The 17,840-nt window shown below is 39.6% G+C and overlaps 3 protein-coding genes across 6 annotated transcripts in view; all 3 read left to right on the forward strand.

Annotated features, from left to right (window-relative positions):
- Positions 1-8,425, forward strand: part of LOC117495637 (rho GTPase-activating protein 21-like) — a 78,001-nt gene extending 69,576 nt beyond the window's left edge. For 3 of the 4 annotated variants that reach the window (XM_034147058.1, XM_034147051.1, XM_034147067.1), the window contains 8 exons: positions 68-146; positions 258-331; positions 543-632; positions 721-846; positions 932-973; positions 2,150-2,255; positions 4,530-4,561; positions 5,705-7,333. In XM_034147058.1, coding sequence (XP_034002949.1) covers positions 68-146; positions 258-331; positions 543-632; positions 721-846; positions 932-973; positions 2,150-2,255; positions 4,530-4,561; positions 5,705-7,333 — 2,178 coding nt within the window. Of the gene's footprint in view, positions 1-67; positions 147-257; positions 332-542; positions 633-720; positions 847-931; positions 974-2,149; positions 2,256-4,529; positions 4,562-5,704 lie in introns of all 4 variants that reach the window. The other variant, XM_034147042.1, reaches the window with a different exon arrangement.
- A 1,916-nt stretch (positions 8,426-10,341) lies between these two features.
- Positions 10,342-13,834, forward strand: apodb (apolipoprotein Db). Its single transcript, XM_034148185.1, has 5 exons — positions 10,342-10,430; positions 11,667-11,782; positions 11,860-11,981; positions 12,921-13,006; positions 13,248-13,834. Exons 2-5 carry the CDS (start codon positions 11,672-11,674, stop codon positions 13,478-13,480), a joined length of 552 nt encoding a protein of 183 aa, XP_034004076.1. The 5' UTR covers positions 10,342-10,430; positions 11,667-11,671; the 3' UTR covers positions 13,481-13,834.
- A 1,281-nt stretch (positions 13,835-15,115) lies between these two features.
- otos (otospiralin) lies at positions 15,116-17,028 on the forward strand. The gene is made up of 4 exons (XM_034150252.1): positions 15,116-15,171; positions 15,311-15,377; positions 16,005-16,028; positions 16,537-17,028. The coding sequence occupies exons 1-4, from the start codon at positions 15,130-15,132 to the stop codon at positions 16,722-16,724; spliced, it is 321 nt and encodes a 106-aa protein (XP_034006143.1). The 5' UTR covers positions 15,116-15,129; the 3' UTR covers positions 16,725-17,028.
- The last annotated feature ends 812 nt before the right edge of the window (positions 17,029-17,840 follow it).

Genomic DNA, 17,840 nt, shown 5'->3' on the forward strand with positions numbered 1-17,840 from the left:
TTCTTGTGTGCTTGGAAATGATCTTACATCTAATATGTCTCTCATATCCTACTCTAATGTTTTACAGAAATGGAGGGACCTGAATGTGATCAGCAGTTTGCTAAAGTCCTTCTTCCGTAAACTTCCAGAGCCATTATTCACTAATGGTAAGTTGCTTTTTTCCTAGTTGTGCATGCCACCTAGTGGTCATAAATAAGAGCTACAAACCAGTACATTCACCTCCCACCTTTGTCTAATTTTTATATTTCTGTGTGCAGATAGGTACGGAGATTTTATAGAAGCCAACAGAACAGTAGACCCAGTGGAGAGACTCAAAGTGCTAAAGAGGCTGGTGAGTTGCTTTGACAATACATTTTGTACTGTTTATGTATTATACATTATCCCTTTTTTTATTCTTAGGGTTACAGTTAGACTTATTTATTAGTTTTGTATGCATTTGGAGTAAAGCTTAGGAAGTCTTCATAGTCAAAGTCCTCATGAAATGCAACAGAGTTTTGTGTTTGTTTATCTTTCTCTGCTTATTGCATCATTTCTTTTACCAGCTTCATGAGTTGCCGGATCATCATTACGAGACCCTCAAGTTCCTCTCAGCTCATCTCAAAACTGTGGCTGACAACTCAGACAAGAATAAGGTAGATATATAACTTTATACATGGACTTATTATGTTTTGATGAGAGAAATTGAAAGTTCATGATTAAAATGGTTTTATTGTATGTTAGATGGAACCAAGAAACCTTGCCATCGTGTTTGGTCCCACGCTGGTGCGCACCACAGAGGACAACATGACACATATGGTGACACACATGCCCGACCAGTACAGGATAGTGGAGGCCCTCATTCAGAATGTGAGTATTAACAGCAATTATAAACCACATATTCACATGTAAAACAGAGAAAACTTCATTGTAATGCTTCTTTTCTTTCCTATAGTATCACTGGTTTTTCACTGAAGAAGGAAATGAAGATCCAGCGGTGGGTTCAGGCTTCACTGCCAATTCTTTTTTGATGTCCTCTTTTTAGAGCTGAATTCAATTCAAAATACACGATTGCAATTGTACACATATGAGTTTGCAAACACAATATAGAAAAGCAAACTACAAGATATCATCATGTAAGAACATTTGAAATAAACACGATTTAACAGCCAATCTATCGCTGAACAGCAATTCCAACACTAAGGGGAAACGCCAGCTTTTGTACTGCAGCTTTTCCCAGTTCTTATGGCTTCTGGAATAAAACTAACATGTTTTTAATTGGTCTTACATACAGATGATATTATATTTTATTAACCTGTTAAGCCCCAAAGACCCCGTCAGTTTTTTTTTTTTTTTTTTTTTTTTTTTTTTTTTTCTTTCTTTCTTCTTTCTTCTTTGGATGGAATGAATACCTATGGTGATAATTCAATGTAATACACAATTTGTATAGTCTGGTACCTGAAAAAGGTCAAATGGCACTGATCGAACCAGATGTACCCAAATGTGCCGAAAGCTTATTCCGCCTGGAACCTTTTTTTGCTAAACCTCTCTTAAAAGGTCAAATTTCACTTGTTTTGCCTCAATCTTGATACATGGTACTTATTATATGTTATAGTTTGGATTCCTAAAGCTTTTAGTCTACCATCCCATCATTCAAGGGTGGTTTTCACTATAAGTAATGTTTTTTCTTTAGGCGGAGGTAAGAATTTACCTTTTTTTGCTATGTTCCATCTGAATTTACTCTGACTGAGAAAAATCTATATTCTTGCTTTGATAAAAGAAATTATTCATATAACCCTTTTAGAAGTTAAGTTGTAGTCATTTGTTTTGGGCATGTCATTTTCGAGCCTGAAACCTGAAAAACAGGCTCGGGGCTTAACAGGTTAAAAGTCTCCTATTATACTATTTCTAGGCATATATTATACGTCTTAGATATATAAAAGACATGTCTATGAAGTGTTTTGCTCAGAATACCAAAAAGATCACCCATTCTAGCCATGCCTCAAACCCCTCTATTTCAGCCCTGTTAGAGAAGTGCTGATTCTGGGTCCGTAGCTTTCAATTTTGCATAAAAGGGGACCTTTAAAGCAACCCGTTAACACAAACGTTTAGCTTTTAGGGCTACAAATCTCTCCTCAACGTTCTTGTGAATCTGGTCCTCACTGTGTTTCAGACTATGTCCCATTATGGGAGTGCGGTGGAGTCTCAGCCCATCCCCAACATCGACCACCTGCTCACCAACATCGGCCGTACGGGCACCTCGCAGGGTGAAGTATCAGGTAACGTGCTGCCTTTGGCATACCGACTCTTTGGTGGGTTCACCTTTCTCGACCCTTTTCTCTGCTGAGTCAAACAGGGAACGGTGTGTAATCCAGTAACAAATGTTGATGATAACGCTGCTTCTTCCCTAGGCCACGCCTCCTCTTTTGCTTCTTTGGCTGTTGCCATTAGATAGAAATGTCTATGGCTAACCATGAGTCCAAATGCCTGTGTGGGTTTCAGTGGGCAATTTACTTGCATCAATAAGAGTTAAAAGGATGCAATAAATTGTTTTGCTTCCTCATTTGCTTTAAGAGATCTGTCCCGCCTACTCGATATTTAACATATTTAGATTTTTCTTTTTTATTCCCCCTATCCCTTTAACACCCGTTTTAGTTAAACTCCACAACCGGGCTGTTTTTTCTCCCTCCCTTTTTCCTGCCTACTGTTGCACTTATAAGGCATGTTCTTTCCCACGTCAGAAATAGATGTTTTTACAGTGAAAGGCGACCTCTGATTCCTCTGTCTCTAGTGAGGCTCTGTCGGGTGTCCTAAAGGCTTTCCCAGCATTCACACATACTGATCTTGACACAGGCCAAGTGGGAGGAGTCTATCACACCATGATGACACTGATGGACTCTATAATGTCCGTGATGGACAGCTGGAACTGTAGGAAGAAGGAGGATTGTTGCCCGCAGTGTAGCTGCCTAGTCTGCAGGAACCCGCAGTTCTGTTAAGTGCCAAAGACAGAAAGAAAAAAAAGCAATAAAGACAGAAACCGTGAGGAAAAGATGAATCGGAGCGGCTACACGGTACTGTGCAGTCTCCGGTGTTGTGGGTTTTCTATCAGTTATACCTAACAAAGGCCGGTGCCACTGTCTCTCCGCTGTCTCTCCTTACTGTCTCGCAAGCTCGCCAACAGGAGAGATAGCATGGTATGGTTCCTACGTCTCCAGTCAGTGTGCACTTGCATATTGTGCCATCATCTGTATTGTAAGGGGTGTATAGGGGGGCTCGGCTATGTCACACACACAAAGAAAAACAAATTGTAGCTAGCAGGATGAGATGAAGTAGATATGATTACAGAGCAGGTGAGGACTGATCTTAGGTTTTCCTTGCTGACACTCTCTCTCTCATGTAGTGTCCCCTCTTTTCATATAGCTAGCCCCTCTGTGACCCCCCTGTCACTTATTATTGTCACTGTTATATTTTGGTTTCCTCCATTGCCGTCTCTGTCATCACTGTGTCGTCGTTGTCATTGCAGCTCATGTCACTTTCAGCTTAAAAAGCAGGAAATCAAGGGTTTTGTATAGTTTATCGGTTGACACATGGTTTTCAGTGACTTATTCATATCAAGATGTTGACACATTTTAGAGTCTACATTTCCCATAAGGCTGCTTGTGTTTAAACCAGTGGTTCCCTTCCTGAGTGTTGCAATATGAATTAAAGGGACTACTTTCTGTTCTTTTCTTATTTACTGGATCATTGTACCTCTTTATGTCTCTATTTAAATTTAAAAGTATAAGAAGAGAACGTCACATTTTTTATTGAACTTCACACTGCTTCTGAACCTGCTCTTGTCCAAAATCTCAAAATGTGATGATCCAAATGTTTTCAGTTAAATTGAAGAATTTATTGTCAGGCTAATTCTACCTAGATAAACCTTAAAACTCAGGGGTAGATCAGATGAATACCATAGCTGTAAAGTTTCCTTTTTTAATGAAATAAAAAAAAAATAAAACGTATTTGAGCAGGCGCACTAAACTTACATTTGTACACAATACTCAGCCTTTTCTAGCAGTGGTTTCAGATGTATTTCCACCAATTTATACATGTTACAATAGGGTTCACGTCTGCATACCTGGATATCCATCACCATCACCATCACCATCCTTGTGTTGCATGGAACATTATCTGCCTCATTGTTCAACTGTACGTGTTGTGTTCGTCGCTAAAGTTGCACTCAGTATCACTAAGAAACATAAGAAAAGTTTATAACTATCTTTACTTGGCGTGTGTTGTGGAAGAACGTCACATGTAGATGTGGACCTGAGTGTAACGTAGAGCTCATCTGCCCTGTGTGAAGCATGGCCTGTCGTCTGCTCGTGTGTGTGTGTGTGTGTGTGCCCACGCGTCTCGTCTGCTGTGTTTTCACCCCCCTTCTCATCAACATTGTTCTCTTTTCTTTTCTTTTCCTCCCTGATTTATTTCCCCCCCGTTGCACCTTGTACATGTGGCCATCTTAGTTTTTAAATCATCTAACATGTCCTTCTCTTTCTCTCTTTTACCCACAGATTCACCCACTAGTGACTCAGCGAAATCAAAGGTGAGTGTGTGTGCACTGTGTTAACCCTCTCAGGCCACTGTGTGTAGGATGACAGGAGGTAGGTGACAAGCAGGAAGGAATGCTTCCAACACCAGACAAGATCAGCATAAAAAAAAAAACGACTTCCCTCCTGTGCTTTGTCTTGGCCCAATGCAGATGGTTTTGGCTAATGCGCCCAGCGTAGTTATACAACCTTTCTGCTTCTACCCTAATATAATCATTTGAAACATTTTGGTGGTGCATACATGCATTTAAGAAGTTAGAAGCAACAGCTATCACAAGTTCACAATTCAAATTGGCATACCTCAAATTGGATATGTTATAGCCCAACACAGATAGCAAATACGTTTTTGTTTGCCTCGTGGCATGCTCAAAAGATTGCACTAGTTTCTGCATGTTTTTGATTGGAAATTCTACTAAAGGAATAGTCCTAATGAAAACTGTTGACAGTGGCTCTTCTAGAGGATCCAGTATAGATTTAACTGGGAGTGTTTCTGTTTGTAATTCCTCAATGATGTGAGCACCACACTTTACACTTCATTTAGACCTATAGTATCAGGTTACAAGCAGAAATGGATTCCTAAAGGATATATCAAAACAATATGAATGGGTGAGTACCATCAGGGCTTAGTGAGATCTTCCATTTTAAATGATTAATAATTGTTTCCGTCTGTACATCCAGCTGCCTCTTTTCTGCTTCATGACACATTGAACTCAACATGTGTGGCTGAAGAGCTCAGGATTGTGCAGCAGTCGTTCATGAAGAGACAAAATCAATGATTAAGATTGTGTCATTATCTAAAGCAAGCCTTTCATCACTGCTCGGCTTTTTTGTGGCTGCTTTCCTTCAGCTTTTAAACAAGTCATGCGAGAGCCCAGGCTTGCGTAGGGATGCTTCAGTCCATGCTACTGCTTCTCCTGCTTCTCCATTAAGGCTGGAATGGAAACCATAATGTGCTTCCTGTTAATGACACCTGCTAATGTTCCTCTCTCTGTCCACTTCTCTGGTTTGTGTTGCTTCACGGGAGCAGGTGGAGTACAGGTTTTTAGGCAGGGGTGAAGGGGTTTTCGTTCTCTTTGTGTTTCTCAGCATCAGAAATACTCATGTACTCAAATACTCATGGTGTCTTCTTCTTTCTGCAGGGTTCCTGGGGCTCAGGGAAGGACCAGTGCAGCCGAGAGCTCCTGGTCTCCTCCATCTTTGCTGCAGCCAGCCGCAAAAGAAAGAAATCAAAGGAGAAGCCGCAGCATAGCAGCTCAGATGACGATCTGGATTCAGTTTTTACCAAGAAGGAAATCACTGGACAGAATCCGAACCACCTCCAGATTGAGGTACTGCGCGACAGTCGTCCTAGCCCCAACGCAAAACCCAACGCTAAGCAACCAGAGGAGAGGAAAGAGAACGGGAGAGCTGTGGAGATCACACCTAAAGCCAAGAGAGAGCACAGAAACTCCTTGTTCCTGAAGGAGAAGACTCCACCCAGACCCTCACCTTCCCCAAAGATCTCAGGCCCCCAAACAGCTCCTCAGAGGAAGTCCTCCTCTGTGTCGGACCCCCCATCACAGCTTGATGAGAACACCTCCGGGACCACGAGTTCTGGAGTGTCTCTGTCCCGCTCGAGGCCCAAAAAGTGGACTGGAGCATCTCTTGATCTTCCTGCAGGAGCGAGTGTCGGACTGGCTTCAAGTCAAGGGGCGTCCGCGGGCGCAGAGGTGAGCTCCATCACCTCCGACTACTCCACCACTTCCTCCATCACGTTCTTGACCGGAGCCGAGTCCAGCATCCTCAGTCCGGAGCTGTGTGGGGAGGAGGCCGACGACGAGCGCAGTGAGCTCATCAGCGAGGGGCGACCCATGGAGACGGACAGCGAGAGTGACTTCCCGGTGTTCGCCCCGAGCGGAGGCAGCAGCCAATCGACACCCTGCCCAGAAGACAAGAGTGAAGCAAGAGGAAGTGGAGCAGCAGAGGGGAGCGCCGCGCCAAAAATGGAAGCGCGACGCCTCTTCCCGTCGCACAGGATGATCGAGTGCGACACGCTCTCCAGAAGGTGGTCCCTGAGACAGAAAACAGACAGTGAGTCGTCAGTGGAGGGTGTGTCCGGAAGTGGGGAGCGTAGCGAGAGCAGGTCGGAGTCTTCCACGAGGCTCTCTCGAGTTCTGGAGGTGATGAAGAAAGGCCGGTCGACAAGCAGCCTCAGCTCGTCTTCACGCAGCGAGTCAGAACGTGCCGAACCAGCCTGGCACGTGAAAATCACAGAGCGGCTCAAGTTGAGGTTACGCACATCTGCGGACGACATGTTCACCCAGAAGAACCGAGGCACGGAGGCTCGAGGGAAGAAGAAGAACATCCGCCGGAGACACACCATGGGCGGGCAGAGGGACTTCGCAGAGCTGGCAGTCATCAACGACTGGAGGGAGCAGGGGGGGGTGGACCAGACCGCCGATCTGTCCGCTCTGGACCGCCTCAAGCCCAGATGTTCCTCTCAGGACTTCTCCATCCAGAACTGGATCACAAGAGAGCGATGTAAAGGATCGGATTCAAGTGTCGAGGTGGCGCCTAAAGCCCTCCCGGAGGACCAAGAAGCCCAGGAAGTAGCTTCTGAAAGACCTCTTCCTCCATCTGAGTCTCCGAGCGTACAGCCGCCAGCGGGGGAGCAAGTGAACGGTAGCGGGCTGCAAAGTAAAAACAAAGCCAGCCTCGGGGCGGACCCTCACCCACACAAACTGTCCGGGGCACAGGTTGTACGCTCACGGTTCTACCAGTATCTGTGAAACGGTGTTGTGTAAAACGGAATGAATGTGTAAATGTACGAATGTGGGTATATTAGCTAAGGTTACTGCACAATATTTTTTCTACAAAGTATACTTTATGTATCTACTGTACATACTGTGTATATGCTTATGTTATTGTTACTGGAATAATGCTGAAGAGATGTTTATGTGTGAAACTCCATACTGGAACAGACGTGGACAAAACTTCCTCCTGCAAGATCGGACCCTACCAATGTGACTCTTGAGGGTGAAGAAATGGACTTATGAAAAGCAACAGGGTCAACTTGACTACAACTGAATGCAGAAGGAAGCTTGTTTTATGGAATCATGGTTCAGTTCTTCCTATTATAAGCGGTATGAAGAATGTATTATTCTCTTTGGACTAACACTAGTTTTTTTGTGACAATATTGTCATTTTCAAACCAATAATTATGTATGTGTACTTGAAGTATGTGGATGTAACTGAGGGCTGCTTTCTGAGCTGGGTGCTGTGGGAAGTTTCTTTTTTCACAGCACAGTCACAACAGCCAGATATTAGCTTGATGGACTGGAGAATTATTATAGTTTTATCAAATAAAAACTGAAAAACAGTAATGAAATGCTGATACTATAGTATGTAATGCTTGGTACAGTAGTTTTCTTTTCAAAACTTTGTCCAGTTATAGTAAGTTTTTACACATTTTTTTTATCTCAAAAAGAAAAAGTGCCTTTTTTTTTCATTTTTTAAGAGCGGTTGAAAAGACAAAACCTTTTTAGGAAAAACAATAATCACAGGCATTCCAGAGATGTTTTTTTGTTGTGAGGTCTTTCCTGTTATTAGTTAAACTCACATCAAGCGGAGCTTTGAGATGTATGTCAGTGTCTGTGTTTCATTATAGTTTTACTCCAAACCCCCCCCCCCCCCCCCCCTCTCCCCTTGTATGCAGTAAAATGCATGGGCGCTTAAAACCTGGGAGAATAAACAACAAAGTTATCTTTAAAACTGCATGAAACAATGTTTTCTGATCAGTAAACATCTTGCCTGTTTCCAGCAAAACATGGGTGTGCAATGCCCTTCTCAACAAACACTGGAAATAAATAATCTTTATTAGATTTTTGCGTCTGTTTGTCTTCATTTCTTTATACCCTAGAAACCTTTATGCATAAATTAGTAGAATTTGCCCCAAAACAATGTATATAGTACACTCATACTATCTTTACTAAGTGGGTCACATTGATTATGTGCAAAAATGTACATAACAAATATACATATAATGATATCATATATATAGGTACATAATACATTACATTATACATTATCATTAATACATTGTAGTTGTTATTACAGTATATTATATTATTATAATCTATATAAAATATATTAATATTATATTTCAAATATATATAATATATTTTAACAATGACAGAATATTATACTGTCATAAAAGCTACAATATATTTAAAGGTAATGTATCTATGTGTACATTTTTTTGTAGTTTTTATAACAGTATAATACTGTCATTACTTGAAAAGGTACTAGATTTGTAGTACCTATACATTATTAAATAAATATTAAAAAATGATGTCCGTCAAAATGCATTATCAGACTATTTTTGAGGTGACGGAACACAATAGAAGAATTGCAGTGATTTACATAAAGAGTCACATATTTTGACACTTTGATTGTTAATTGGTAAACTGTATAGATATGTTCTAATGCATCTTACATATACAATTATAAAATGTCTCATGACATGTCTAAAGGGAAAGGGAGGGTAGTATGCTTCTGTTAAAATAGGTAAGGCTACAAAATAAATAGCATTCAATGTCCAGTACGTAAAACACTGATGAAACAATATAAGCAATAGCTGTGTATTCATTACACTCACATCCTCACACACACTGTAAGGTGCTGAGTGCACAAGTGTCTACAACAAATGTGTACTTGAGTTATGGAAGAGGGCGTGGACAAGTACTCAGATCTTGTAGTAAAGTAAAAGTAGAAGTACCAGGGTAGGAATACTCTGCTACAAGTAAAAGCAATCAAAATCTTACTCAAGTAAAAGTGTACAAGTATTGGCATCAAAATATACTTAAAGTATTGAAAGTAAATGTACTAATTATGCAAATTGTTGTTATTGGGTCTGACTGTCACTCACCCTTTTTGCCAATTTGTAAGAACACAACAACCCACACGTTGTTATCTATGGATGTTTTGTACTGTTAGAGCTGTCCCCTGGACACACCACTGAGTCATGGGACAGGCATGTTTTCCAGCTCCCCTATGAACATGAAGCCCCGCCCACCAGCAGCACGAACACACCTGCAGCTTCAGGCATCTGCTTTGTTGTTCATTCGCACAGTGAATTATGACTTTTTCATGTTTTTTCTTTTTATGAAATGTAACAAATCACAGCTAATAATATACACTTATTTAAAAAGTACGATGACACAACAAACGTTAAAGGGAGTTAATGTAATTCATTCTTTACAACCTTGCCTTACATGTATGTTCTTTGCCTCCATCATGAATTTGGAATTTCACCAAAGACAGTAAGAGCAGAATCCATAACAAATTAATTGATTCAAGTTATACAATTTGTGCAGAGAATTGTATCAATTTTTCCAACTATCTGGTAGTAGTAGACACTATGGTTGACAGCGATGTAAGCCATCATTAATATTAATACAAATTGTAAATTAAGAATTACAGAGATTAAACAGAACAAGCTAGCACACAGATACAAAAAATAGGGGAACTTTTGTATTGTAAAATATAACCTAACGTTGCTATAAACAAATACAATCTTACCAAAATAACTTTATGAGAAAAAGAATGATAACATTCAAAAATGTTTTTAAGATGATACTCGAATATAAAGAGAGTGTGCTCATGATAAAAAAAACTGTGGAAACAGACAAATCAAATATTTAAACCTCTGCATTTTCACAATGCGGAATGTGCGCATGATGACAATTAGCTAACAATCTGCCTTGTGTTGTGCAGTGATGTAACCTGAACACTCCCAGTCTGTGTTAGAGAGCGCTCCACACAGTTCATATCACCACAGCAGCCTCCACCATATCCACCTGACACCTTTATCCTTTATACACTTGGGTAAGTACATTTTATGTCATTTCTGAATTATGCTTTAAGGGAAAATGTTGAGTTTTTAATTGACACTGATTATTTTCTGTAGTATAAACCTTTTTTTGCCAATTGATTTGGTCCACTGTTGTCCTAAATTTATATTTTACAAATAAGTTCAGTTTTTTCAACTAGCAATTATTAACTATTAATCAAACTATTACATTTGATGTCATTTGATTGTTATTTTTACACAGTAGTATCACCTACTGAAGGAAATAGCTTATTATGAAACCTTGTCGGAAGGTTTCATAATAAGCCTTCCGACTGTTACGTGAAACCAGAAGAACAAGTGAAGCAACCTTATGTAAAAAGACAAAAGGAAAAAGGCATTCTCAGCAGCAGTACTGAGAAAGATAAAGAGAGTTATCTTGTTTCACAAAACCATAATCTTTTACCTATATGGGGAACAATAGAGAAGGAATGTAGAACGTCAACACCCTCGGCAGACAAACTATACAGTAATAACTGTTTGTTTAAAGCTTATGCATTATCTCCTATAGCATTAATCAGACTCATGATGGACTGGTTTTTTGAAAAAGCAGATGAAGCAGAAAGACATTTTGTCTTTTGTTCATCCTGTTCTTCCTATTGTTAAAACCTGGTGCATACATTACCAACAATGCAACCCGGCAACTAAAAGTTTCAGCTTAGTTAAGTAGAATTTGATGTACTACTTTGTATTTACTATACTCAAGAATTTCCATTTTATGCCACTGTTTACGTGCCAGAATATATGGTCAATTTTTCATTTCAAATTCAAAGGTATTATTGTCATATGCATATAAGCTATAATAAAATACAAAAATACAAATAAAAAATAGTGCAAGAAGTCTATATACATGTAAATATAATATACAAGAAAATAATATGAAATTAAATAATGTACATTAAGACGAAATTAAATATGGTTTATTGCGGTGATAACTATTTAGATACATAAGTAGATTACAAGATGATATAATGTCCATTTAATACATAAGACATTCTGCAAAATAAAAATATAAAAAAGCTTCAAGGTATAAAATAAATAAATAATAATTCTCAAATAGTTTCCATCATGTTAAAAAATGAACAATCAAATCGAATTTGACCAGATTGCGTGCACTCGATCTAGTATAAAGTTGGTTAAAAATGTGTGTATGTACTGTGTTGGCTGTGAGTTGTGGCATTTAGCTGCTCATACTTACATATACTTACTTTTAGGAACAATGTCAGCCGTCTACCTCCTCCTCCTGCTCCTCCCTCTGGTGTCAGCTCAGACCTATCACTGGGGTCCCTGTCCTGACCCCAAAGTGCAGCCTAACTTCAATCTTCAACAAGTAAACAACCATTAAAACATTCAATCAAATACTATTCAATGAACTACGCAGCACTAATGCAACCTCTCTGCTAACAGTATCTGGGGAAGTGGTATGAGATCGAGAAGCTGCCTGCTTCCTTCGAGAGAGGAAAGTGCATCGAGGCAAACTACGCTGTGAGGAAAGATGGTACCATTCAGGTGCTGAACAGCGGATTCTAGTGAGTATCCAAGGATATTTATTATGTTGTTATGACCTGACCAATGACTTAATTTCTGTTCAGTGTTACAGAGAAAACTTCAAAAAAAGAGTCTTGTTACCGCTTTCATGTGTCTTTTCATTTGTTAGGTTAATATGAATCTTGACCCAGAGGATACTAGTTAGCTTAGCCTTGCATAAAGACTGGAAACAGGGAAATAGCTCTGTCCAGAGGTTACAAAATCCATCTTCCACCACCACTACAAATCATATCGTCATCTGAAAGTTTATTATAAGCTTAAAAAATACATGTATTGCACATATTTACTTCCTTTGAACAACCAGGACTGTTTTAAACTAAATAATATTGGGGATTTGTTTTTGCATTTTAGATGTAGGATGTAGGATCAATGTAGGATGGTTGATAAGCTGTACTGTGTTACATATGCTTAGGTTACGTGAATTTGATCAGAATTCAAAAGGTGTGTGTCTGAGGAACCATGAGCTAACTTTTTTTTTTTTTGATTGCTGATACCCATATCGCTAATTATTCTGACTTCAGCTATGTTTACAATTCACTCAAAAATCATAACCGACAAATATTACATACCACTATTCAGTGAACTCTTTACATCCAATATTTGGGCCCTTACTATGATTGGATCATCATTATAACACACCAGTGGTTATAATTACTTTATATAACTAATTATTAGTTATGGAGATGACTTAAAGGCCAATGGTGTCACACCTTAGGGAGGAGTCTATGCTTATTATGAAAAAGAAAAAAGACAGTACTTTGGACAAAACCCTCTGTATGCTGGGAGATGATGGACATTTGAATCCTTTTTTAGTTAGATTATTTTCCCTAATCTTGTTTTTCCTTCAAACATGTACTCTGCTTTTGTATTTTACATATTTGTTTGAAAGAGTTCAAAGTGTATCTGTCTCTCTCTCTCAGTAAAGGCAAGGTGGAAGTAGCAGAAGGGACAGCAGTGGCCCCAGACCCCAGAGAACCGGCCAAACTTGGAGTCGGCTTCTCCTATTGTAAGTGTATTGTGTAGTGTACATGTTTTTGGTTCTTTTATCTCTCTTGTGTTGTTCTTCTTTATCAAGTCTTGTTTGATTTTTTGAGATTATAATGTTGTACGATAATTATCATTACAAATATTAGGATGTTTCTTTCTCTTACTATATATTTTAAGGTTTATAACAAACGTTAACCTCTGCTTCACAAATATGATATCTTGTATTCCCCCCCCCCCCCCCCCCCCCCCCCCTCTCCCAGTTGCTCCCTACGGCAGCTACTGGGTTGTGACCACGGACTACACCAGCGTGACCGTTGTGTACTCTTGCACGGACATTTTACGATTGTTCCACTTCGACTACGCCTGGATCCTTGGGCGCTCTCGCTTCCTGCCAGCGGAGACTGTGAGGTTTGCTAAAGACCTGCTGATCCAAGAAGGAGTCGACCTGTCCAAGATGAAGGCCACAGATCAGACGGGCTGCAAGGATAACTAGGGATTTATTTCCCCTCATTGCACTGTAACCAGCAACCTTCATCATTATTTTAATTGCTGCCTTAAAATACTTGTGCATTTAAAAAAACAATATTGATCTTAATGCAATGTGCACTTAAATGAATCACTAATACTTGATTATCTCGTATGAAGCTCATTTTGTAGTTCAAGCTATTGTATTGTACCTTTTATTGTGATTATTACAGCAAACATATCTCCCTATGGTTGGTTTTGATTATAATATTTGTATCCACCATGACACAATCTCGCTCATTTTGCTGTTTACAGATGTGAAAATACTTATAAAACATGGTATTGCAATAAAACAAGCATATCCTTGCTGATCGCAAAAAAAGTGTTTGAATTCAAGCCTTCAAGCCTATCAAGTGATACATGCACTAATTCATTAAATAGCACCATTATTATTATTATTAAGAGGGCAATATGTGTTCCTACAGTAAAACAAATCACATGAAAATATCTCTATATAATTGATAAAAAGTAGTTCACAAAGGCTAAGAGCTATTCTTAAGTTTAGCATTTTGGTATCATGCTTTTTTGGAGCTAGAATTGACCATATCTGTAGAAGAAGGTAAAGGGGCTAGACCCAAATTGGCAAGGTACCAGCTGTGGGAGAAACTTCTGTGTAGCAATGCAGTGGGAGTCACCGACTCAGGAAGGAGACACGGGGCGAGCTGGAGCTTTGATGTCAAACACTGGTGGTTTATTAGGAGTTTCGGCCGGAGGATTCACAAAACAAGTCACAGCAGTCACGGATCTGACTGCACGGGAGAGTTGCCACGTCAATTCTGAAGAACTCTACCCCAGAGACCCATGTATTTATCTAGTTCAGAGAGAATAATCAACATTGTGCATAACAAGATAGAATCATAACACCTCCATCAGCTGACGCCAACAGGCAGGAACAGGGAGACAAAACACTGAGAGCACAGCAGCCAAGGTTACAGGTGCGTGTGCTCAGTCAGGACAGTATGAACTGATAAACTGGGTCAAAGCTATGGACCTTGGAAAATATTTCCCCAACACCAGCTAATGCTATTGCTATTAGCAACGTGCATCTGTAATTCAATAACAAAGTTAACTGTGATATTAATTGGGATGCTAATTTATATAGCAAAAAAAAAAAAACGGAACATACCCCTTTATGTCTGGCACCCTTGATCCAACCACACCAATCTTTCAACTTTGCATTTATTTTCATCACAACTCCTTCTTATTGGTCCAGCCCCACACCATTTGCGAATGTAGTGTTGCCACTTGTGTGACCCATTGTCATCACCAAGTTTTCTCAAAGACTTCTTGACAATCTTACAATGTTTGCATCCATTAAAGTCACTTCCTGCTGGGCAAGGAATGGCATGGCTGTGTGCGTTTGCATGTGTGTGTCAATCAATCAATCAAAGTTTATTTATATAGCCCAATATTACAGATTTTACATTTGTCTCAGTGGAAGAAAAACTTCCAAACCTCGGGGTGTGTGTGTGTGTGTGTGTGTGTGTGTGTGTGTGTGTGTGTGTGTGTGTGTGTGTGTGTGTGTGTGTGTGCGTGTGCGTGTGCGTGTGTGTATGTGTGGTGGAGGTCCACTGGCTCTTCCTCCTCTGAGCTCCACAGACCACAGTCCACCAGCGAATGAACAGCATCTCTCTGCACGGCTTCACAGACCTTTTGCAGGTAAAAATCGTACTATCTTTTACTCTCATAAGACTATAGCATCTAGAAGAAAATATATGTTATAGTAATACTGAATCATTATATATACCGATGAATGACAAGTGGATTAAAGTGCCTCATTTTAAAATGTTGTATTTAGAAAGGAAAGATGAAGCTCTTGGTATGGCTCGGTGCTCTCCTCTGCCTCTTTGCCTGTCATCTCAGTGGTGAGTTTCATCTGTAAGATTATAAAATAAAATGTACTTTATTAATCCCAATTTGGGAAAAAAATATGTGTTCCAGCAGCATAAAACAAAATAACGCATTGCACATAACAACAAATTAAAAGAGTAGAAATAAACTATTCTAAAATATAAATCCAGTTAACCCTATTAATTCGGGTTTACTAAAAAGCAACATTTGATGTGTTGATACCGAAGTTTAGTTTGTCTCTGCAGCAAAAGTATTTCCCCGTAAGATAATACAATTAAGATAATACAATTATTATTATTTTATGTTTAAAAAATGCTTTATATGAATCTTGTTTGATTACAGATGTGACTGCATCTATAGAAGAGCATTGGGTTTTAGTCACTGGAATTGTACAAAGAGGACTCTGTCCGAGGAGGAATTCTTTATGCCTTCTTTATGTGTATGTGTGTGTTGTGTGTGCTCGTGTGTTTTTGCGTGTGCGTGCGAAATAGTCAGCAATAATATTTGAGGAGGGAGCAGGTATCCAGCAGTCTTCTGGGAGGAAGCACAGTTTTTCGGTTTTCCACACTTGAATCCCTTCTTTGTGCTTTGGAATGTTTGGGAATGTAAAGTTTTTTCTCTCTCACTCTTCCCCCTCACAGAGGCCAGAGTCATCCCAGAAGGAGGTAATGTATTTAAATAACACATCTCCTTTTAGCAACCTCAAACTTTGCAACAAACACATGCCTCAGATATTAAAAATAGTTTTCCATCAATTGCACTTTCAAAAATTCCCCATAGAGATACTTTGGTCACCAAAATGCAATGATGTGAAAACACTTTGGGAGGTGTTGATATGTCTTGAGTAGAAAAACTTGCACCTCATCTCTCTACTATACGTTTTTTTGTATTATGGTTTGTTTTTATGCATGCTTCTTAGTTAACATTAAGCTGTCTTTGACTCTTTTTCTGCTGTAACAACAAACGAACAAAGGTATTCTGATTCTGATTATTATTTATAATGTTGCACCCTTTCTCTGCGTAAAGGCAGTCCGGGAATTTTACAATGTACCAAGTGAAATAAGTGGTGTACCCCTCATATTACACATTGGGAACTGTGATATATAAAATACAAGAGTAGTGTTATTCTTTAAGTTGTCTCATGTCCTCCCCTGGCCTGCTGTGTGTCTTTAGTTCCATATGAAGAACCTCCAGCTGTCCCCTACTGGCCCTACTCCACCTCTGACTTCTGGAACTACATTGAATACTTCAGATCCATCGGCGCCTACAACCACATCAACGAGATGGCCCGGGCCTTCTTTGCCCACCAGCACCTCGGAGACACCCTGGGATATGAGACCACCGAGGGACATGAACACTGAGAGGGAGCTAATGGCACCAGGATTTAGAGGAAGGGGGCAGAAAGGGGACTCTTGAGATGTTAAAAAAGAGTATCAGACGTCAGAGAGAGGGAAAATTAGTTACTAAATTAATGTAGGGTATACATAACATGTGATATGCTAAATGAAGTGAATATTTGCAGTTTTTCTTTTCCCAAGTATATCACTGCTGTTAGTTTAGACAATAATCCAAATGTAGAGTTATAGATCTTTTATAGCAGAGTATGTAATCCTTATAATGAATCAAAAATGAATAAAATGTCAAAATATGTCTATTAAATGATTTATAAAATGATTGATGTTGTCGTCTTTTTTGCAGTATCCTTCTATTCTATTATTTATTTATCATTATAGTTCTTATCCTTCCACAATTATTTTTTTATTTTTTTCTCTTCATTTTTTAAAGATTTGGTAACTACTTTCATGCAGGCACGTGCACACATACATCAAAGTGGGCTTGAGCCCCTGCTCTTTTTCTTCCTCCAGAGAAAGTGCCCTTTTTTCCCCCTTTTTTTTGACGTTAACTAGGCCTAATTAAAATGCGCTAATTTGCATGCAGTTACCAAGACATTGCAGGTGAAATGGATAAAACAAAAAAACGCATCACCTCACAACTTCCCCAGATAGTTACTTACGTCAAGTCAGTATTTTACCCTGAAATGTTATGAATGAATATATATCTACTGCTGTTTGCGCACAGTTTCCCTTTCCAAAAATATATGGATTGAATACAATTTTTTAAAGGGGACCTATAATGCAAAATGCACTTTTGTACGTCTTTTATACATGAATATATGTCCCTGGTGTGTCAGGGAACTCACCAAGTGTCAGAAAACACAACCCTCTCTCTTTTCCTCCATACCCAAATCTCTAAAAACGGGGCTGCAACGGAGCTGATACAGACGTTAATTTTTCTGACGTCAGAAAAGGGGTGCTCCGCCTATATGGGCTACTCTCCACCTATCAGGGGAATGGGGGGTTGGGCCACGGCCACGGCCATTCCCACTCGAAAGTGCTGTAGACGCTGTAGTACATATGCCAGGCCTGTAAGTGGCGCTGTAGTCTGCCACAAAAGCAGCGAAGAAGACTTCCCGCGCA

Source organism: Trematomus bernacchii, unplaced genomic scaffold (assembly GCF_902827165.1).
Source record: "Trematomus bernacchii unplaced genomic scaffold, fTreBer1.1, whole genome shotgun sequence".
Lineage (NCBI taxonomy): Eukaryota > Metazoa > Chordata > Actinopteri > Perciformes > Nototheniidae > Trematomus > Trematomus bernacchii.